The sequence below is a fragment of the Fundulus heteroclitus genome, chromosome 5 (genome assembly GCF_011125445.2).
Source record: "Fundulus heteroclitus isolate FHET01 chromosome 5, MU-UCD_Fhet_4.1, whole genome shotgun sequence".
In the NCBI taxonomy this organism is placed as follows: Eukaryota; Metazoa; Chordata; class Actinopteri; order Cyprinodontiformes; family Fundulidae; genus Fundulus; species Fundulus heteroclitus.
In genome coordinates, this window is record NC_046365.1 from 37,848,632 (window position 1) to 37,871,937 (window position 23,306).

The 23,306-nt window shown below is 42.5% G+C and overlaps 1 protein-coding gene across 1 annotated transcript in view; it reads left to right on the top strand.

Moving 5' to 3' along the window:
* znf827 (zinc finger protein 827) overlaps positions 1-23,306 on the top strand; it is a 133,354-nt gene that overhangs the window by 43,438 nt on the left and 66,610 nt on the right. Inside the window, exons 2-4 of the mRNA XM_036137539.1 lie at positions 422-1,693; positions 8,966-9,138; positions 10,199-10,694. Coding sequence (XP_035993432.1) covers positions 422-1,693; positions 8,966-9,138; positions 10,199-10,694 — 1,941 coding nt within the window. The remainder of the gene's footprint in view (positions 1-421; positions 1,694-8,965; positions 9,139-10,198; positions 10,695-23,306) is intronic.

Genomic DNA, 23,306 nt, shown 5'->3' on the forward strand with positions numbered 1-23,306 from the left:
ATGACTCGGACTCGAGTTCGAGTCTCGGACTCGAGTACTACAACACTGGTGGGAGGATAATAATAAGTTGGTTATTCAAAGTAGAAAAATCTGAAAAGTGTGGAGTGCACTTGTATCCAGAGACCGCTAGAACCCCCCCCCTTACATTTTGCTAACACTGATTGAGACTTTTCCACATCGCTGTTCCTGACCTGTTATCTGTGATGCTGTTTGTTCACAGAACAACTGAATTTAAGATTATATTAGATTTACACACAAATGAACCGTGTTTATCAGTTAGGAGACTAATGAAGGGGATTGGTGGGAAATGAATTTTATTTAGGGGTCCTGGAGCACATTATCAGAAATGTTAAAAACGTGAAACTCTGAACGTACTTCCCAACAAGCTGCTTGTTGCTCAAACGCTTTTATTTTCTCACAGATTTGGACGGCGATCAGGAAGGGGGCCCCGATGACGGTGCTGTGGAGGAGGAAGGCTGGTTTGGGAACACCTCCGACGCGCGCTCCGACTCGTCGTCTTTCGGGGACACGCAGGATGAGCTCCTCCTGCACAGGGGCTCCTCCCCCGACGAGCAGCCCGCCGTCGGCGTCGGCTCCGGGGACCGTGACGGCGGCGGAGGCGAGAGCTCGCTGGGCTGCCCGACGCCCGTCCATCGTGCCTCTCTGGAACTTCTTGGCCTGGATGGAAGTACATTCTCGGCCCAGGACACCCTCTCCTCTGTCGTGTCGTCGCTGTACGGCGAGGCGGCGTCTCGAGCCCTGGGGAAACCCCTCAGCAGCAACCTGCGGCGCCTCCTAGAGGCCGGCTCCTTCAAACTTGACGGTGGGGAGGTCCTGGGTCGGTCGTCTAGGGGAAATGCCGGGGGCGAGTCCCCCCCCATCGCTCTGGCTCCGCCTCTGACCCTTTCCCCGTCTTCCCACCACGCCCAGCAGCTAAGTGCTCTTGCCCGAAAGCTGGCCAACAACAACAGTGGCTCCGCCTCACCGGCCTCCTTGGCACCCTCGGTCACCCACATAAAGCAAGAACCCCTGGACCCCTTTAACTCCGCCGCCCCCACCAATGGGAGCGGCTTCGTGTGGGCGGGCGTGGCCGACAAATGGCCGCCGGCCTCCTGCTCTACGCCCTGCGGCTCCAGCCTGTCCCCAGACTCCGCCATCCAGAAGTTGAAAGCGGCGGCGAACGCTGTGCTTCAAGACAAGAACGCCGTCGCTTCCTCCTCGACGACCTCCTCCTCGTCCACCTCCGCCTCGTCCTCGGTGCCCGCTCTGGGCGGGGGCGGCCGCGGAGACGACGTGGTGCGCTTCGACGCCTTCAGCTCCCCGTTCAGCCCGCAGTCGGCGAGCTCCACCCTCGCCGCGCTTTCCAAGAAAGTGAGCGAGCGGAGCCAGGCGTCGTCGACCGCCGGCGCCGCTCCGGACCACCAGCCCTCGGCGAGCTCCTTCCTCTCTCTCGTGTCGATTACCACCTCCTCTGCTGCCTTGCTCAAAGAGGTGGCAGCCAGGGCGGCGGGAAACCTGCTGGCAGACAAGAAGGACGGTTCCCCCTTGTCGACGGCGGGGGTCCTCCAAGAGGACGTGAAGCCCCTGCTGGACAGGAACCAGAAGGCGGCGACGCCCACCACGCCCACGCAGAGCCTGGAGCTGCTGCTGCCGTCTACGCCCAAGGCCAGAGGCAAGCCCAACAACCAAGCAGGTAATCCGCATGCAGTGTAACGACGCCGTGCATGTCGGAGGAGGAGGATGTGGCAAAATAATACATCATGATTTTATTTTCTCAATAAAAAAAAATCATAATTTCATGATTGGCTTGTATAAAAACACGTAACGAAGCATTTAGCACACAGGTGTCAAACTCAAGGCCCGCGGGCCGAATCCGGCCCGTCAAGGTAAATAATCCGGCCCTCAAGAGCCAAAAAAAAAGGCACATCATGTAAAAAAAAAAGGCATATATCCTTTTTAAGTGTATAAAGTGGCTAAATCTGTGCCTCCTGTAAGTGTAACTCACCCCAATATCAACTTTTTTTGCAGATAAACTGTATAAACTGGGCCTAAGGGTGCTACTTTTATGTTACTGTGCATTTTTTATACTTCTATGTGAACTGAAGTGAAATTATGAAATGAAAAGTATCGTCTATACACGTGCAACCGGCCCTTTTAATGACTTCATGACGCCAAAGTGGCCCCATATAGAAATGAGTTCGACACCCCTGATTTAGCACATCTGGAAGACGCACAATGAATACTTATCAAGCTGTTTCTCCAAGCTAACAGGATTCTATATGATGTTTTTATCTGGCTTCACACGTGTGTTGTTTAGTTTACTATATGTGCTTAAGTTCAGCAGGAAGTGTATCCGCGGTGCTGATGAGATTGTGGAGCTGGTTCAGAGATAAATCTGATCCTGACAAGTAGAGGTAGACCCTCTGCTGCGGTCCCAGTAATCCAACATGGCAGCGGGTTAAACGGACAAATCACACTATTATTAAGACCCCGTACATCTGGTTAAACGTTAGCTTACTCAACATTGGCCGTTATGCACGCACGCAATCATTTGTTTTAGCATTTAGTGTGGACAAAAGCATTCAAAAAGCCTTTCCTGGTGGAGTTAAGGAGTCCATAGAACTATATTTAACATTTGGTGTTGATTCTGGCACATTGGAACCTCCAGTTTCAATGTATTTTATTAGGATTTCATATGATGGACAAACACAAAGTAGTGCAGAATTGTAAACGGTTTCAAGTTTTCCTTGATATATATATTGAAAAGTGTACATTAGTTTTTAGGCCCCTTGACTCTGATTCCCCTAAAAAAAAAAACACCCAGTGCAACCGTCAGCCTTCAGAAGTCACATAATTAGTTATTAGTCTCCCTGTGTGTAATTAAGTTTCATTACAAATCCTTCTATTCAGTTTTAGCCTCAGATTTATTAGAAAACAGAATCCTGTAGTAAATAAAGCAATAAACCTTCCCTCTGCAGTTCTCTGGAACCAAAATTAAGCTTTTTGAACACGCTGAACGCATCATTCCCAGCAGGAAACAACATGGTGGCAGCATCATGCTGCGAGGATGTTTTTATTTATTTATAAATACTTATATAATGCTGATATTTTTATTATAGATATAAGGGTTTAGCAGGTTTTCCTTTTTTTAACAAAAATTGCATTGAATTCCAACTACAGGATGACACTAAAAGTAAGAGTAATACTTTTTTACATCTATTCTTCATCTCAGGTTTTTGTTTAACATAATTCTCTGCAAAAATTCATATCCCACTAAATGTATCCATCCTCTTTTTGTAAAGTTTTGTTTTTTTCTTTCTTTCAAAGTGAAAAATAGAAATAAAATGGTGGTTCTCTAAAAAGAGAGAAAAGAACACAGTTCCTAAAGTAGATTTTTATCAAAAATTATCAGTTGTCTTTCTCTCTAAAAGGTCAGGGAACATTTGATTTTAGGTAAATCTGAGAGCTAAACTTGACGTTCACTGATAAACGCGGTTTTATTGTAAACAGTAATAAAGACAAAATATTAAAACTGCATTTTACCTTGGGAATTATTAAATCTAGAGTAAGGGGGAGTTTCTCCCTTGTTATTTTACAGGTGGTTCATGAAACTGAAGGAAAAAAAAATATATATATAGCAGAATCTAAGCAAGAGCAGATAGACCGAGCCCCATTGTCCATCCCATAATCCCTCCGCGTTGGCAAATCATCAACCCGTTCAAGTCCTTCACGACCTCCTAGTGTTGTCGAACAGTACAGTCCAGGCCAAAATTATTCACAGCGCTTGTAGTTTTAGATCTGAAACAATTAGCGAATCAACTCACTGATAGAAACGATGGAAAAAATCACTCAAAGTATATTAAAACAACATGAAAGGAACATTAGTTTTGGAAAATGATCAGAACAGGGCCTGTCAAAAGTTCTGTGTGTCTTAAAACTGCTGACCAGCCTTTTGCTGGTGATGAGCTGTTGGAAGGCCTCCTTCCCATCACCCTAATCTTAAGGTCCCTCCACAGATTCTCTTATCAGGTTCAAGTCACTCCAGTCCAGAAACATCAATATTTAATCCAGTAAGAGGAAAACGTTAAGCCACGTGTAAAGAAAATCTGAAAACTATAAAGAAAACGGGCTTATATCCAGAATCATTTAGGTTATTTGTCTGTTTAGTCATCAATAAAAGATCATTTAAAATGCTGGTGCTGATAAATTAGCTCCAATAAGGGACTTTAGCTTCATGAAGACAGAGATCTCATTGAACCACGATTCGTTTCCCACAAAAGGCACAACTCTGAACTTCTCTGCCTTTTTTTTTTTTTCTGGTGTTTTGTCATAGTTTTGCTCTCACTTCAATGGCGCCGCAGTAGTAGTGTAGCCTCGGCTTCAGCTGTCAGCCGAGCAGAGAGCACAGGCGAGAGAAAACAGCCCTGGCTGGCCTTACAGTATGGGAAATGGTCTGCGGGCTCAACGGGGGGTTCCGACTGAGACCTCGCCGCCCCCCCCTTTAAACCAGTTCGCTTGCCGCTCGGATGTGCGCGCTGCCAAAAGGGGGTCGTCAGTGTGTGCTCGGCGCAGCGGGGCGCCCTGGAGTCCATATCCATCTCGGCAGCCCTCCTCCTGGCTGCAGCCCCCACTTACCAGAGCCCTCTGCACTCATCAGCACAGCAGACTTAAGGCCAAACACATCATACTTTCCACTGACTGGATACAGATGCGTGCACACTTCTTCTTTTTTTTTTTTTTTTTTTTTCTCTACCCCCTCCTCTCTCTCTCTCTCTCTCTCTTTCTCTCTGTATTGCTCATGCAGTATACTTGGCAAGCATACGCTCAGATGTAGACACGTAACCCAAACAATGGCGCACACAGGGATCTCGCCCGGGACTCTAAGTAGTCTTAAGGGAGAGCCGAATGCTTTCAGAGAGATTGATGGGCACTTTTGAGGGATTGTGTCGCAACCCCCGCCAAACCCCTAAGATGGCTGGATCAAATTGACTTCAGACAAAATGAAGCAATCGATGTAATATTTTGTGATCTGCATGCTAAAAAGGACGGAGGGCTGGTGCTTGGGGGGGGAGAGGGGGCTCTGCTCTAACCCAGGCTGCCGTCAAGGTCGAGTTGCGCTGTAAAAATGCAGGTAGCTGTTTGGTCGCCAGACTGAAAAATGTGACCTTGATTATCGACTCGCATGTCTTGTTTTATTGCCCCCCCCCCAACCAACTGTAAAACCGTGTCTTCTTCCAATGCATAATGTCTCCAAACATGTTAACGACTAAAGTTTCCTCCTCATGTCTTTTTTTTTTTTTTTTTTTTACCCTTAAATTTGAGGAAGCAGGACTTTTTTTTTCTTTTTTTTATCTATTTATTTTTTGCATCCTGATCTCTGCTCGAGCTCGGGAGAGGTTGGGCCGCAGATGGCGGTTTATTGTTGCAAATAGGCAGTCTCGAGGTTTTACACCTCAGGTCAATGAATGGCTGAGCGCAGTAATTTCACCAAACACTGATTACCAGATGTTTTTCAAGGAACGGCGCTGGAATACTTATGAAGCCATCCTGACAGGCCCCTTGTAGAATTTGTAATGCAATCATGCCTCTTTCTAATAAGACCAATTAAACAGTAATGGATGCCGGATATGAAGCCAACAACAATAATCGAGACACTAAAAACGGGCCCTGAGTTTTTCTCCCTCATTGTTCCATTTGCTTCTAGCTGGCATTTCCCCGCGGTGCTTCACCATCACGAGGCGCACAGACGCCTTCTCCCACTTCATTACGTACAGCGCCGGCCACAATTATCGGCTACTGCTGATGAAATGTAAAGATCTTTAAAATACGTTTACCTTTTTATCAAAGCAGAATGATCTCTCGTGGAAATATTGCCAAAAAAAAAAAATCCAACCTTTTTATTTTTGTCCTATTTATTTAATAGAGGGACAACAATCTGATTTGTTTTTAACAAAACTATAGCAGGCTATGATTGTTTTTTTTCTGCAACCACCTTCAGCCACAGAACAACTCTTCATTTTCTCCTATTGCATCTCGTGAGATTAGCGCAAACACAGAAGGATCTTTAACCCCCCAGTGATTCGAGGCAGATGACACTGAGCCTGGTTCTGGTTCTGTTGGAGGTTTTCCTCTCCACTGTCGCTTCATGCATGCTCAGTATGAGGGATTGCTGCAAAGCCATCAACAATGCAGACGCTCTTTCAGGAGGAGTGAATGCTGGTTGTCTTTTGCAATCACACTTGCATTTATCTAGATCAGGGGTGTCAAACTAATTTTGGTTGAGGGGCCACATTCAGCTTAATCTGATCTCAAGAGGGCCACACGAGTAAACTCATTGCAAGATTAAATAGAACTAATAAATGTGGACTTGTTGATTTTTATATTAATTTCACTTTTACACAATATATTATGAATAACCTCAGCGTTTTTAAGAAAAGTATGTGCAATTTCAACAATACTTTTACTCAGTTAAACATTTACTTAAGTGCATTATGCATAAGAACTGATCACAGTGATTATACAATGTTGAAAAACATTTATTCAAATTTTTTGGAACTTAAAAACACTGTTCTGCATGACAAAATACATCAAACAGATAAAAATTAAGAAATGATTTAAATTTTTCCACACCTGAAGCTTAATCTGCTAATTAAAACACAGCGTGTCCTCGTGGACAATATAGGAACTGCATATTTTCAATTAAACAAAATACATGTTTTTTTTCAATAATTGTTTTATCATTCTCTTCCTTTTATCTTGTCCACTTGTGAAAGTCAAATCTGATGAGCTCTTTGTGGCATCTTATTGCCACATTACCAGACAAGACACTGGGGGGGGGGGTTTATAATGATAATGCATTTAGCCACAGGGCCGGACTAAATTGTTCGGCGGGCCGGATCCGGCCCGCGGGCCGTATGTTTGACACCCCTGATCTAGATTAATAAATGACAATATCTAAAAACAAAAGAGCATTGCATATATGTTTATTGGTGAACACTGACTCCTCTAGTTCGAAGGTCAGTACTAGTAGCCCTTCGTGTGAGACAGTACCAATGAAGCAGCTCTCATTTTCAAAAAGATTGACGACTCCTGCTCTAGATAGACCAGAGTTTTGGATCTTCACCAGTTCTTCCCACAGGTGCTCCACAGGTTTGAGGTCTGCAGACTGAGACGGTGTCTGTTGAACCATTTCTCTGTTTATTTGGCCACAGTTCCTCCTGAGAGACCCAGAGCTGACCCATTTCCAGTTTACTGGTCGAGTCCACATGATTGTACTTAATATGTCCTGGTTTGTGTCCAGTGTATTGTAACGACCCTCCATGAGCCTTAAGAAGATAATCAGGACCACGTTTCCTCCACCACACCCCATTACTGGACATGAGGTGGCTTCCCCACACCTGTAGTGCCTCTTTCATAAATCGTCTCGGTTAAAGACGAGGTCGTCTCTGTGGCTCCGTCTGGCTGTTAGACCCGGCCAAATCCTTCACATGTGAGCTTTCAAAAAACGAGCTGTCATTGCAGAACCAGAGGAGGAAGGCACATTAATACCGTTTCACATAGACGGTGCGTTGAAGATCTCCCGTTCTAAATAATTAGCGGCGTACAGCGCCTTAAGCCAGGCGTACACTGTACGATATTTTCAATCATGGTACTCAGATACTGTACAGCTCAAACTGTATGACAAAACCTCAGGGTTTAAAAGTTCACAGCTCACCATTTGTTTCTACTGTACGCCCGACGCTCTGATGCGACTTGACAGCTCACACTGTACGTCCAAAAACCACACGTCAGTCTCGGCGCCGTATAGAGATGGCGCTTGTCGGACTCGTCTACCTTGAAGCCAAACGTAAACAGTAGAAGAAGAAAAAGACAGAAGAACGAAACGCGCTGCCTTGGTAATCCTACAAGTTGCTCCTCCGTAGTTTGACTCCATGTCACATGTACCACCGTGTAATCCAACATGCTTCTCTCCGCTCCTATGTTTTCGTTTGAGAAGACGAAGAAGAATTTCCTTGTTTGCACATGCGCAGTGCGCGAGGTTGGGGGAAATCGTAGCTCTGCTTCACCAGCAGGAGGCGCTCACGATCACCTCAGGAGGGCCGACAGGATTTCAGACATGTTTGATTTTCATCCGACCATATAATACCTGATCGGGAGGTGGTTGCGAGAGGCTAATCGCCCCTCATTACCCCCTCGGTATACTACACAACACAGGACGCAGGATGAAGCTGAAACTCGGCCCGATCCAATAAATTCTCACACGACTGAAGAATCGGCCCGAAAAGGGCAAAAACTCTTAGTGTACGCCCGGCTTTAAGGGTTCTGTTTCGGCCAAAGTCCAGAGATTGGTTCTGTCACGGCCCACGTAACAGATGTCGAAGGAGGGGTCACACTGCACTCCGCCACAGTCTCTGCATGTTTTCACCTGCTGATCAGATGAACTATTTTAATTTTTTTTTTTTACTTTACCATCCATTTCATTTTGTCTGGAGATAAATAAACTCATCATCCAGCCTTGTGGCCAGAGGCTGAGAGAAATGATTCTCAGTGGCGCCTCATATTTAAACCCCAGGGAAACAGAAAGTCACAGATTGCTAATTAGTTGTTCCTAGAAGCTAGATTCCTGCGATTTTTATGGCCAATCTTACCACCGGTGATTTTGTTAGAAACATTTGTTACTGAACATGGGACTTTCATTCCCTCTGAATACATGTTCTCTTCAGTAAAGGCTGGACCTGTACCTGCATCTTTTAGTGCCAGAGCTCATGCATCAAAGGATCCACTTATTTTCAGGCTTTCTATACATTTTCACTTCAGTTAACCCCGTTGATACTGCATCAAGTTGCTGGAATATCCTTTCTAAAAATAAAACTGCATTTCTGTACCAGTAAAGATGGCTATGTAGATCCTAGGACTTGTTTAATGTCGACTGCAAACACCAACGGTGTTCCTCTCTTCCCTGTAGGTTCTCCTGAGGATGGCGGGAAACCGTTCCAGTGTCCGGTTTGTGGGCTGGTCATCAAACGCAAGAGCTACTGGAAGAGACACATGGTCATTCACACAGGCTTGAAAAGCCATCAGTGTCCGCTGTGTCCCTTCCGATGTGCTCGCAAAGACAATCTCAAGTCTCACATGAAGGTTGGATGATCTTCTGCTTTTTTTTTTTTTTACCTCACATGACCGGCAATTGGTGCTTATTTAAATTAGGGCTGGACGATATAGGGAAAAAAGACACATCAATAAAATATAAATCATATTGATCGATATCGATAATTATCAAGAAATTCAAAACATATATTTTAAATCTGCCCCTGGCCATTTTATGTTGTTGCTTTAAAAAGAAGAAAAAAAACAACACGTGCTCACTGAACTCTTTGAAGGGGGCGGAGCTTAGTGATGGAGGTTCCTGGGTCTGCGTTGTGATTGGTTGGGAGGTTGTAATGACTGTAGTTAAACTAACCTACATGGCTAGAATGCAAAAGGAAGGAAAACTGTTATTCTATTGAACTTTTTATTGACACTTTTTTCTATCATCAATATATATGTCTATTGATCAATATATATTGTTATTGAAATATATTCCAGCCCTAATTTAAATATGAACGCCAAGATTATGTCTGATTGCTCGTGTTAAATGACTTGAACAGCTTTGAATGTTGGACTAAAGTCTTGAGTCCAAATATTTTTTTTCCAAGCTGCAAAGTTGGAAGTTGTGCAAAGACGAATTTAAAGAGTTTTTATTTTATTTTTACCTTAAGACCAGTTTCAAGATTATAAGATCGGAGTGCATCTAAAAGTTGTCGAACAGCAGCTCTCTCAATGTAGAAACATGTTCCATGAATTCATTGTGAATTTTTGCCTCTGTGTTTTAACAAAATTGACTAAAACAGGAATGAGAAAAGTGTTGTAATCTTTATTTGTAATCGCGGCGTCCTGTGAAATGTGTCTTCTGCATTTAACCCGTCCCTCAGAGAGCAGTGGTCTGTCGCTGTGTGGTGCCCAGGGAGCATTCTGGGGCCTAAGAGTCTTGCTCAGGGACCCAGAGTTGCAGTCTGTGGGATTTAAACTAGGGAACTTACTGCCTTTCCAGGATGCAAGAGCCCTGCTCTAACCACTAGGCCACCACCACTCCTGCACAAATGAAATGTAGAAACCCTGCTCGCCAATGATGTTTTCTGACGCCGTCCTCCTCTTTCAGGTACATCAGCACCAAGACAGAGGCGAGACATTTCAATGCGAACTTTGTCCCTTTACCTCCTCCCGACACTTCAGCCTGAAGCTTCACATGCGCTGCCACCAGCACTTCCCTCGCACAGACGTCAAGGTGAAAGAAGAGCCCACCACCGACACCGAGGGCGAGGGATCCCTGCTGGGAGACAGCGGTACCACGGATCTGAGAGCAGCGGAGGCGTCTCCGCTGCACACAGACGCCCAGCAGCAAACCTCCCCTCCGACCGAAGCGTCTTCTAATCACGTCCACGTCAAGGAGGAGCCCCAGGAGAGGGATCTGTCCGTGCTCTCCCCGTTCAGCATTTGCAGAGACCGCCCAGGCAGCAGTACCAATTCCCTAGACCTACCCGGAGTTGGTATCGGAGTTGGGATGAGGTCCAGTCCGAGTGGTCCGACCACGGCCTCGCTCTTCAGCCCCGACATCACCACCAAAACGGCAACTGACCTGCTTATGAAGCTTTCAGGTGAGTCTGTCCTTTTTTTCCTTTGTGATACAACAAACTTCCCTTCATAAGGAAAAAAAAAAACATGCTTTTATAACGTTTTGAGACATTCAGTAGATTACTACTAGATTATTATGTCATGCTGATCACCAGTTAGCAGAGTTGGAGACGGATTAGGGCTGGGCGATATGGATTAAAAAATAAATCTCCGATTTTATCATACCAAATCCTATTAATCGATTTTTTTTACTCCTTTTTGTTTCATAAAAAGAAATTAAAGAAATTATTTTAAAACCTTGCATATATGTCAAACATTTCGTCAGGGAGTTGATCTGAATTCAAAGTGCAACAAAAAAAAAGCTGTGAAACATGCTTGTAAAACAAGATGGCAGCCGTGCCATTATAAACAATGAAAATATAACAAAACATTTGCTGCTACTGGTATTACACATTGAGCTAAGAACAGGCTTCACTGCACTTGTGAACTTCAAACTAAGTAAAAAAAAAAGTAAATAAGTAAATTAAGTACCTCGTATTATGGTAAAAAAAGTTTCCACTTAACAATATTTTGAGAATATATTTGCTTAAACATATATTCAGCATCACATGTTGTTGTCTTCATGGAAACCCAATGAGTGTATTGGCAAAATAAAATCCAGATTTTCCAAAAATGAAATCTTAAAGAATTGTAAATTCGAATTAATCGATTAAATCGGTTTATGGCCGAGCCCTAAGACGGATTGACTGAAACATGACGATTCAACCATGATTTACAAAGAAAACCCAGATAGACACTAATGGGGGGGACAAAATAGACTCTAAATATCTGGTTTTACCAGGTTCTGCAATGATTTTTGCTGATGTAACCTCAGTGTAATAAAACAACACATCAGTTTCCTGTATTTAATGAACCAAGGTACAGAGAAAATGGAGTTTATGGTCTACACTTGCTGCTTCCGTAGGATTTACATGGATGGAGCGGCCAGCTGTTGCTGATTGGTTCCACCTGATTGATTGATTAGCATCAGTGTGCCCACCTCTATTAAACGGGAGCTTTGGCAGGATGGGGAGACACAGAGACGCAGTAAAGACAACAGCAAGGACCTTAGAAAAGCCGCTGTTGCAGCCCATCAAGACATTCATTTTACAGAGAAAGATGATTTACAAGCAGAGGTGGGCAGAGTGGCCAAAAACTGTACTCAAGTAAGAGCAGCACTACTTCAACATATCTTTAATGCATTTTATTTATAATGCACTTAACATTTCAAAGAAATCTCAAAGTGCGACAGAGCAGAAAGCTAAAAACAGCGTTTTACAATCACCATTAACCAATTAACCATTAGCCATTTTACTCAAGTACAAGTAAAAAGTAGCCAACCAAAAAATGACTTAAGAGTAGGAAAGTATTTGGTAAGAAGGCTACTTAAGTGCTGATTAACTAATCATGACAACTGATTTAATATTTAAAAATTATTTATTTGGTCAGGGGAAAAATATAAATATAAAACATATACGAAATATAAATTCTGGTGTTTTAAAGACTAAAATAAATAAATATACACATATAATTACAAAGTACATTTATACAGAAGAAACACTTCTCTAAATAACGTTTTTTAACATGAAACTCTATTGACCAATACAGCAGTTAATATATTTACAGTTCGTTAGAACAGCGCAAAGTACTTCTAATGACAATATCTTCTGTTTACTGTATGGTTACTTGATCTGACCATCACTGAGCCTCCAAATGGCTCAGTCATCTCAGCAGACAGAAAATACCATTAAAACAGCAAAGTTTGTGTTGAAACAAGAAGTTTCACTTTAACATAAACTGCCTTATTTTTTGGTTAACACTAGTCTGTTCTTTATTCAGTGAAGGTACTCACTCTGTCACTAGTATGAGTAGCGATACTTCTTCATGATATTTACTCAAGTAAACATAAAAAGTACAGGGCAGTAAAACTACTCCTAAAAGTACATTTTGTTGAAAATGTTACTGGGGTAAATGTAACTGATTAAATGTAACTAGTTACTACCCACCTCTGTTTACAAGTGGGAAACAATTAAGACCGGGAGTGGACAGCCCAGTAAATTCACCCAAAGTTGCGTTAGAAAAGCAACTGTTGCTCTCTGTTTACCTGGGATGGAGGGTATATCCTTTTTCAAACTCTTTGACACGATACAGAATCACATGGTAGCAAATAAATAAACTGGAAAAACTATACAATTAAAAAATTACAGTGACTCAGAGTCCAGACCTCATCCTGAATGAAATGCTATGGTGGGGCCTCCAGAGAGGTGTGCAGAAACAATCATCTGCAAACCTCAGTCTGCAGTCTGAAAAATGGCATTGTCCCATTATCTTGTCATGAGGATCTAACTTTTGAACACATAACCCATCGTCCAAAATAAAAAAAATACTCGTGCTCTCATCTGTTGGGCGGACCAACTTCTTCTTAAGATTGGTCAACCCTCTGCTCCTTCACTAGATCACCATGTTTGAATGACAAAATCATGTTCTGCTGGAGTTTTTTATTACTAGAAACTGTCTTTACTCCTGGCCTGAGTTATCATACTAGCTACAGTATTTTGTTTCTGCCTTACCTTTGCTTTGTTTATGTGTAGCACATTTTTGGAAGTGGAAATATTGTCCCACACTTTATTCCCAGCTGTCCTCTCCTAAAATCACCTGGATGCCATAAGTGGAGCCGCTTGGGGGACACTCCCCAGTCGCAGCTTCAGCTCTGATGACACAAACCGGCGACGTGTCATCACATTCACACTCGTGCCCTGAACTTTAGAACAACAACCACTATCCGTTTCTGAGGAAAAGGGCAACGCTGATGCCAAAATAAATGAATCCAAAGCACCCGCGTCTGAAAGAATGTTCTCAGGTATCTTCTGGTCACTACCCACCAATGAGACGAACCCTCTAGAAACATGCGGTTTACGACCTTGGTCAATGGACTGGAAATCAAGTGGATTTTTCTGAATTATCCCGGGAGTTCAAGGCGACATGGTGGGAAACTGCTGAGCAGCTATAACCTCAGCTCTTTTGGTGGGGGAAGCAGAATTTGGCAATATGTTTCACTGAACGACTCCTTTGACCAGATTTATCCTTAGTCTGTAACACAGGACGCCTTTCCCTAAACAGCAATTGTGTGACCTACTTGGTCTTGCGTCGCACCAGTGAAGTTTTGTTTAGTGGTTGAATTCTCCAGTTTAGGGCAATCTCAGCTTCTAACCACTGATTTCTTTCACTATCAGAACAAACTCATTGGCCAAATCTGCAGCATCAGATGCACTTTCTACTCATTCAAATACGAAGCTAAACGTTCAGGAAGAGTATACTTGGACCACCCGCCCTCAGCTGTTCATATGTACCGTATTTTCCGGACTATAAGTCACAGTTTTTTTCATAGTTTGGCCAGGGGTGCGACTTATACTCTGGAGCGACTTGTGTGTGAAATTATTACACATTTTTACCGGTATATCATTACACCTGTTATTTTCACACCAAACCGCAAGAGGGCGCTCTAGGCCTGTGTTGAACCAGACGTAAGCGACGTAGAAGCGGAAGTGCCGCAGCTTCTACCTCCGGAGTTAACTGAGTTATTTGAAAGTGACACCGAGGATGAAGATTTCACTGGATTTTAGTTATTTGGAGTGACACGGGCGCTTTGGTTAACTTCTTCGCATGTTATTTATGCTATAGTTATCTGAATAGCTTTTAATATGTAATGTTAACTCATAACATAGAGTTAACTTGTGCTACATGACACAACCGTACAATTATTCAGCCTGTTGTTGCCTCCGTTCTATTTTTATTTAAAATTGCCTTTCAAGATGACATGTCTGTTCTTGATGTTGTATATTATCAAATAAATTTCCCCCAAAAATGCGACTTATACTCCAGTGCGACTTATATATGTTTTTTCCTTCTTTATTATGCATTTTATGGCTGGTGCGACTTGTACTCTGGAGCGACTTATAGTCCGGAAAATACGGTACTTACTTCCGTTTCCGGGAAACTCTTAACATCTGTCTGTTAAGGAGTAAATGCACCAGGCGTGTTCCAGGTGCAGCTAGATCAGGGCTGCAGGGAGGGGAAAACAAAGGTGCCCAAAAACCGTGCCACCAGGCCATCACACTCTTACTTTAACAATCAGGAGCGCAGCGAGCTTTAAACAGGGCCCACCTCCTTCATAACACTGTGTAGCAATGTTCCATTCATCTAGAATTTGCATATTTTATAACATGTTACACTGACTGTCTCCTTCTTGCCCCATGGTTGGTTTTAATACTCCAGTAATTCTTCTGGATTTCAGCGCGGCCTTGGATACAATTTCTCACTTCATACTTCACAGATTGTCCTCAATTGGCATCATTCACACCCCTTAAATAATGTCATTATTACCTTACTGGCCACACTCGGTTGAACTTAAGTCCTTTATTTTCTAGTAGTCATAACAGGCGTGCTGCAAGGCTACGTCCTGGGACTCCTGCTTTTCATTATCCTTATTTACATTCTTTCTATCTGCAATATCTTCCAGAAATTCAACATCCATTTTCACTGTTATGCAGATAGACATCCGTAATACCAACATCCTCTATCAGTTCAAGTCTAAACTCAAAACCCATCTGATCAAAAGTGCATCCTCTCTGTAATTGTCAGTTCATTGTAACTTTAGTTTTTATTTTTATTGTTCTGTATGATGTCCTTGAGTGTTCTGAAAGGCACGTTCAAAGGTTCACGTTACTTGACATTTTAAGCATTGTTGGCTCGGTCGGCACTTATTGTGTCAATGGCGACCATCTTGCTTTGATACTGCCGGTAGATGGTGCCATGTCCATTTATGTCAGCTTGTCGCGCCTGTTGGGTTTTGTTTGAGCTCAAAAAGGACTATCAAAACACTTTCTGGATGGACACTTGGAGTATATACCCTTATTTTTTATCATAATCAACTGGACTTTGGTCTTTTTGGTATAGGCATATGGCGTGGCTATATACCTTTTTAAATAAAATGTGGTATTAATAATACTAGGTTTGAAAAACATTAATCATTGTAAAAAATATATATATATTTTGTAATATTTATAGCTTTGGGCTTCAGTTTGCTTCTTTTTGATCTTTTATTACTTTAACCAGGCAAGCCAGATTGATTATGTGTAGCACTCTTTGTCCTACATATCATCTGGTCCTGCTCCCATCGAATCTGTTTGGGGGGAAAAGTTAGACGTTTAGAAGAACTTTCCGAGTTGATTGGGTGAAGCGACACCTAGTGCCCGCCAACCAACAGGTGTTTTAGCCAATCACGGTTCAAATGAAAATGTAACCATCAGGCAACATGAGAAACCACAACAAGTTAGGCTAGTCAAGGCACTTCTGGATCTTACTTCTCTCAAAGATGAAATCGTGGACTCTGACAAAACAGGTGTGATGGCGCTCTTCTTTCTGTGATGCCATGTTTACTTTTGTTCGGTTGTAGGGACGGCACCTCTTGCTTTGGTCACAGCTGTAAGTCCAGCCTTAAACCATAATACTGCGCCGTGATTGGTTCAAGTCGTTTTTGCTTGGGTCACAAACAGTTTAATCTGAAGCAGTACAAGAAGAATTCTCTTGTTTGTGAACACAAAAATATTGCAACAATTCAGTTTGCAGGCAAGGTTATTGTTACTTGACATCGAAGGTAATCGAAACTTAGAATGTCATGGTCACATTTTAGGAGTTGTGTTTTTCATTGAGCTGGAGAACTATCAAGCATTTTGAGCATATGATGCATGCCTTCTGTTGTAGTCGGCTCAGCGTCGCTTTTTGCATTTTTTTTCCATTATAATTGTGATTAGATAAAAATAATTCTCTGACTTTTAGGCAACAAAAACTTTATCTGCCTGTGAAATACTTCCTGACATCCAACTGACTGATATGACTCTTCAAAGCTTTCACTGTTTCCTTTTTTACTTGGCAAATATTAAATAAGAAGATAAGTGTGGTATGACCCTATAAGTATTTAACTTCTTCCTACTCCATTTGAGTAGCTGTGCTATGTTTGGTATTGAAGTTTGCATACTTGTATGTTTTTCTACTTTGTTTTTTTTGCTCAAATAAATAAAAATGAAATGAACTGGTAGCATTTAATCTGGGAACTGAGTCAACTTGACAAAAACTGTACAAATATTCCAGTTGCATCTGTTAAACACCCGCCGACCCGCAACAACTCTGGAATAAGCACAGGAGGGGGAGAGTTCGCTCTTCAAACACAGCTTCAAAACTTGGCACATCTGAGCGGTCAGTTCGTGTTGAGTACTGCTGGACCAGACGCAACTAAGTCCGTCTACTAACCCTCTCCTTCTATCAAGCTGTTCCTGAGTGAGGCGAAGGCTGTCGATCTGAGCCACTCTGACTTTTACTCTTACTTAAAAACCGTTAACATCTGAGGCTTAATGCCTCTTACCGTCACTTTTCGGTGCCCACATGTTTTGTTTTCACGGGGTAAAGTGCCAGTCACTGTCAGCCTCCCAGCATGTGATGGGTTATTGGTAGCAGTTAGGGCTGGACGATATACAAAAAAAGCATATCGATAAAATAGAAATCATATTGATCGATATCGATAATTATCAACAAATTCAAAACATTTATTTTAAGTGCATCCCTAGCTATTTTGTGCTGTTGTTCAGTGACTGATTTTTAGATACAGAACACAGAAACACAGAATTTAAACTCACCCTTTTATTCAACCAACTTTTTATCAAAACTACAAGTTTTTAAAAAAGAATAAAAGAATGCATGCTCTCTGAACTCTCTGAAGGGGGCGGAGCTTCCTGGGTCTGCGTTGTGATTGGTTGGGAGAATGTAATGACTGTAATATAATCTACATGGCCAGAATGGAAAAGGAAGGGAAACTTTTATTCTATTGAACTTTTTATTGATCCTTTTTTCTATCATCGATATACTTCTATCGATCGATATATATTGTTATTGATTTATCGTCCAGCCCTAGTAGCAGTGGGACAAAATCAGCCACTTTATGCAACAATATGTAGCCTTAATTAATTACCTAATTTATGAAATACGATGGTTATTAAAGTATTTTTTAGAATATAATAAACGGTAATGAAAATGTTCCTCCCTTCTCTGCTCAGTGTTCATTTGCTATCTAGAAAAGTATACCTAGTATTTTCTAGGTATGGGTTGGATTGGAAAAAGACAACATAGTATGGACAAAGGCTCCATTGGAATACCCTCAATCATAACTCCTAGCTCCTGTTCATTGACCTTTCATAGTCAACAGTAAGAACTCTACCGTGGGGAGGAAAGGAGCTTCACACTGCTGTGCCAAATTCGGATGGCCTTTTGACTCCGACGTCATGACGTGATGTGACGGGCCTACAGCCTTCCGAGAATGAACTACAGAGTGCGCAATCTCTTCTCTCCGGACATTTGTGTTGATTTCTGTGAGGGGGCTGTGCTAAAAACGTCATGTCAATCAAAGAGTTGTGGGATACCTAAAGGGTTCTTGGAGCCAGTAAGGGACGTTGTGGGGTTTCTAGGCTAAATTAGCTGCAGCAGGAAACATAAAGGCTCCTTTTCCTACCTACCTCCTTCCTTACTGACTGCACTATTCGGACAGCACTTATCATGGCGACTGCTAACGCACTTCTGCTCTGGCTAAAGGCTGTTTGCTCTATAAAGATATTGGGATTGAGCCATTGCTTAATGGATCCATCCATCCAGCCAGCATTTAGTCCTTCTTTCCTTGCATTTATCCATTCGTACCTTCTCCCATTCTTCCGTCCACCTGTCGCTCCGTCCGTCCATCCGTTCGTCCATCTGTCTCCATCCGTCCATCAAGCCAGCCATCTGTCCGTTAAAGAGGAATTTATTTTCCTCCTCAGCGTTCTGTCACTCATTAAAGGACAAAGTGAAACTTTCAGGCATCTTCTCCTTGATAACGATTCTCTCTGCGTTCAAAGGTTTTCATTTCAGTCGTGATTTTAAATCTTAACGTTTCTTTTAGGAGGGACGTAAAACGCTCGCAGTGGAATGTTCTTGATTAGACAAACACTCTTTGCACAAGTTACACCATTCTTAAAAAAAAAAAAAAGTTTCCCAGATTTGCTGTTGTCAGGTGAAAAAGGATCAGGTTGTATTTGGATGCATTTTATCGTGTTGCAAAATATCAAAAGACGAGCCTGGAGACAGTGGCGAGATTGATGGAAAAAGGTTGACCGAAGTCGAGCGCGAGGGTCGAGGCTACAACTGCCACTCTCCCGCTTAATGCCATGTAATTAGATTGAGATCTTCAGCGAGTATGTGAGGGAAAAAAAAACCCTGGGAACATTAGATTAATTAAAAATTTATGCATAATTCATAATTAAAAAGGAATTCATAATTTGAAATGATTAGCGCCCCGAGCGTCGTCCTGTGACCCCCTCCAGGATGCACGGGGACTGGGATGGCTTAGTTAACTCCCCTACGATCTTGCACGCCCTGGCTCCACACGGATGCCCCCCCCCCCCCCCCCCGGGTGCCAGTCGCACTCCGTTACCAGACTGCACAATCGAGCCCAGGCAGCTCCCGGTGGAGCCGAGGTGGCTCCTTGCAATGTCAGTCCAGTGTCAAGTGGCGGACATCTTAGTCAGGGCATTGTTCAAGGAGGATTAAAAAAATAAATAAGAGAAAACATGACTTTCTAGTTAAATGGTGCTTAATACATACTATTTTGATTAAAAACAACCTCTTTGTTAGTTTTCTGGAGTGAAAGAAGCACACCGGAGTCGGCTCGTTGAGGCATACCGTGACATGTAGCTGCCAGGCAGACAGAGGTGAGGAAGCTCCTCCTGGGACCTCTAGACTCCATTTCCTCTGACCTCCCTGCCAACCCAGATTCAGTGCGTACACAAGCGCCTCATCCCTCCTGCTTTTACACTGATGTCTCAGCACATCAGTCCCACAAGGCCTTTAAGAAGAGTGGGGTAGGAGGCTTAAAAAGCTGCAAAGAGAATGGAGGAGGGGGGGGGGTGGCAAAGTGACAGCGAGAGAGTGAGACATAGTAAGAGCTGAAAGAAGGGAGTTGCATGGACTCCCCCCGGTGTAAAAAAAAATCTGAACTCTTCCTGCCCTCTGACATAATAAGCGTCAGTTTTTTGGACTGCCCTGCTTTCCATCGAGTGATACACTGATACACTTTGATTTTTTTTTGTCCTCGCACGCTTGCACAACCGTTAGCCATCCAGTGTGATCCACATTCTGATTCACAGATGAAAGCCGCGGAGGCACTTTGAAATGCACAGGCCCTCTCCTGAGCCCAGTGGACTCAGAGTTAATAATGACAGTGGGCACTGTGCACCCTCCCAACACAACCCCCCCCCCCCCCCCCCCCCGCCCCATCCCCCACTCCCACTGCGCTGACACAGGCACGACGAGCTTGACCCTGGCTGGGTGTGAATAATTGGCATGCAGGGGATTGTGGGAGGTGTCGCATCTGTCATGATGCTTCTGCAGTTGTCTTATTTATCTTTTTTTTTTTTTTTTTTTTTGCTGCCCGTGTGTCTTGCTTTGCTACTGTAACATTATGAAGTGATTCCTAAAACTGTCACGCTATTTTTAGTTAAATTGTTTGGAAAATATTGCGGGTTCCTGCAAAAGTATCCATACACCATGAGCCCTTTTTTTTACTTACATTTAGTCACATTACAACCACAGCTAACAATGTCTTATCAGGATTTTATCTGATAGACCAACGCAAATGAGTACCTGCTAGTAGAAGGAAAAGGATGCTAATATAAATCTGAAAAGTGCGGCATGCATTTGTATTCCACTGTAAAACGATTACAGCCACAAGTATTTTTGGGGTATGTCTCCTCCAGCTTCAGACAACTAGAGATTGGCATCATTTTCTCAGTCTTCTCTGCAAAAAAGCCCAGGTTCCAATTAGATCCCATTTAGACTTGTGTCTGGACTTTGACTAGGCCGTTCTGACATTATTTATGCTTTGGTTCAAGCTACTCCATTGTGGCTTTGGTTGTTTGTTGAGGGTCGACATCCTGCTGGAAGGTAAATCTCAGGTGGTCTTCCTGGAAATGAACCCCCATCATGTCTTAGCCTGGGGATGGTGTGTCTATGTTGGGTTGCTGTGATGGTTTCTGTCATACATCATTTTGGTTGTATGCCAAAAGGTTGCAGTACGTTCTTCTGCATATTTGTTGTATCCATCACATCAGGGGTCCCCAACCACCGTAACCTGACCCTAGCCAGATGAATTTCACTCCACCTAGCTCCACTCATCCATCTGGAACTGATCCATAGGAATGGCGTTTCAGAAGGCTGGGCCTTATCAAAAATCCTCGCATATGATTGGATAAGCCACTTGTCTGTCATCTTTATCGACGTGCTATTTCAACCACTCACACCGAAGCTAACCCGTGACGCTGATGAGAGCGACGCAGGAAAAAACGAAAAACTTGCGAAAACTGGTCGGGAGACGGGCGATAACATCGTTTCCACCAACAAAAGCCTTCAGAGCCGTTCTCTGATGTTGTTTTAATGAAACAATATTCGGTAGATTGGACAACACTGCAAAAACAGATCTAAAAATAAGTAAAATGTTCTTAAAGTTAGTGTATTTGTCCTTGATTTGAGCAGGTAAATAAGATTATTTGCCAATGGAATGAGTATTTTGACCCCTGATATAAGATAAGTAAATATCCTGCACTTGAAATAAGATGATGGAGATGAGTTGTTCCTATTTTAAGTGCAAAAATCTTATTCCATTGGCAAATTACCTTATTTACCTGCTCAAATCAAGGACAAATACACTAACTTTAAGAACATTTTACTTATTTTTAAATCTGTTTTTGCAGTGAACACGGAAGAAATAGCAGCATCAATGTTAACGCTTGCTTCCTCAATGCGAGCCGCCATTGTCTGAATCAAAACAGTCTCACGTCACGGTCGCTTCTCCACTACGTCACATCTATGAAACTCCAGCCCTGCGTCCTGATTGGCTAGACAATAAAATTGGTTGGAGAAATCACTCTCTATGGGAGATGTCCCAGATGGATGTGAGTGAAGCTAGGCGGAGCTAAGCGGAACGAAATTCATCTGGCTCGTCAGGTTACAACCACCGGGCCCTGGACCAGTACCAGCTGTTGGATCTGTTGGTTCTGTGCCAAGTCATTTATGCTCTATTGACGAGTATAGCAGGTTTTATTTTGGAAAACCTGGAAGTGTCAATGTGCTTCTCTCAGTAAGCATGAGAGGTATTGAGATCTGGAGGAAATGGGAGCGAGTCATGAAGACACGTGAGCCAACATGGAGGAAGTGTCCAGTAGTATGCTGCTGCTGCTGCTGCTTTTCTAGTTGCAATAAAATGTGGAAAAGATGCAAATTGCTTCCTGTAAAGTCGTGTATCAGAGGAGAAACGCTGGGGACGCCCGTTCTATATGGATGGCTTGTGTCAAACTGCAATCTGGACTTCTTATGGCTTTCTTTCAGCGATGTTGTTTTTTTTAGCTGCTGTGAATAAAGGCCAGATGTGATGATTGCGCAACTAAAGGTTCCCCAGTCGCCCACCTGAGCTGTTGATCTCTGCAGCTCCTCTGGAGTTGCCATAGGCTACTTGGCTGCTTCACTCCTGGCCTGTAAGTTTAGGTTGGACGCTCACATCTTGGTAGGTTTACATTTCCTCCATTCTCTTCCCATTGATGGACAGACAGTTTGTTCTATAAATCATGCTCATGATCCCGTTTGTTCTCTAACATTCTCTAAAATAAATCTGAGGTCTTCATTTAAAAAGCTGGATGAATAATATTAAACCACTTGTTTTTTATTCACTTAATATGTTACTTCTGAAAGCAATCGGTTGCACTGACTCTTCCTTTGCAGGTTCAGTACAAATTAGGGCGGGGCGATAAATTAATTTAATAGATTAAATCAAATTTACAATTTACTAATATTTAATTTTTAGAAAATCAGGATTTAATTTTTCAAGCAAACTTATTGGGCTACCGTGAGGAGAATAGCATGAATGCTGAATATATATTTAGGAAAATATAATGTCAGGGAAACTTTTTTTTTTTTTTTTACCATAAAACACTTTAATTTAGTAATTTGTTTATTTTTAAAGTTAAAGTTACACAACTGAAGTGAAGCCTGTTCTTTGCTCATTATGTAATACCAGCAGTAAAAAAGAGAAATTATTTTCATTGTTTACATTCTTGTTTTACAAGCGTGTTTCACAGCTTGTATTTAGTTGTACTTTTAATTCAGGTCAACTCCCAGGTGAAATGCTTTAAATAAAAGCTTAAAGTTTTCTTCTTTTTATGAAACAAAAAGGAGGAATAAAATAATCAATTAATCTGATTTGGTATAAAAAATCGATTTTATTTTTAAGCCCAGCCTTAGTACAAATGCATGCCACACTTTTGAGATAAAAGTAAAAAAAATATGTTAAACCTTGTATCCATTCACTTATAATTATACTTTGTATTGCTCTATCACTTAAAATACCGTGTGGAAATGGGCATATTTAGGTAATACCTAGAGAGGAGCTACACTGCATGTTGAGAAATAAAAATGCTGCAAAGGCTTTGGAGGCGAAACCATCATTTTCCACTTTTTATAAATAT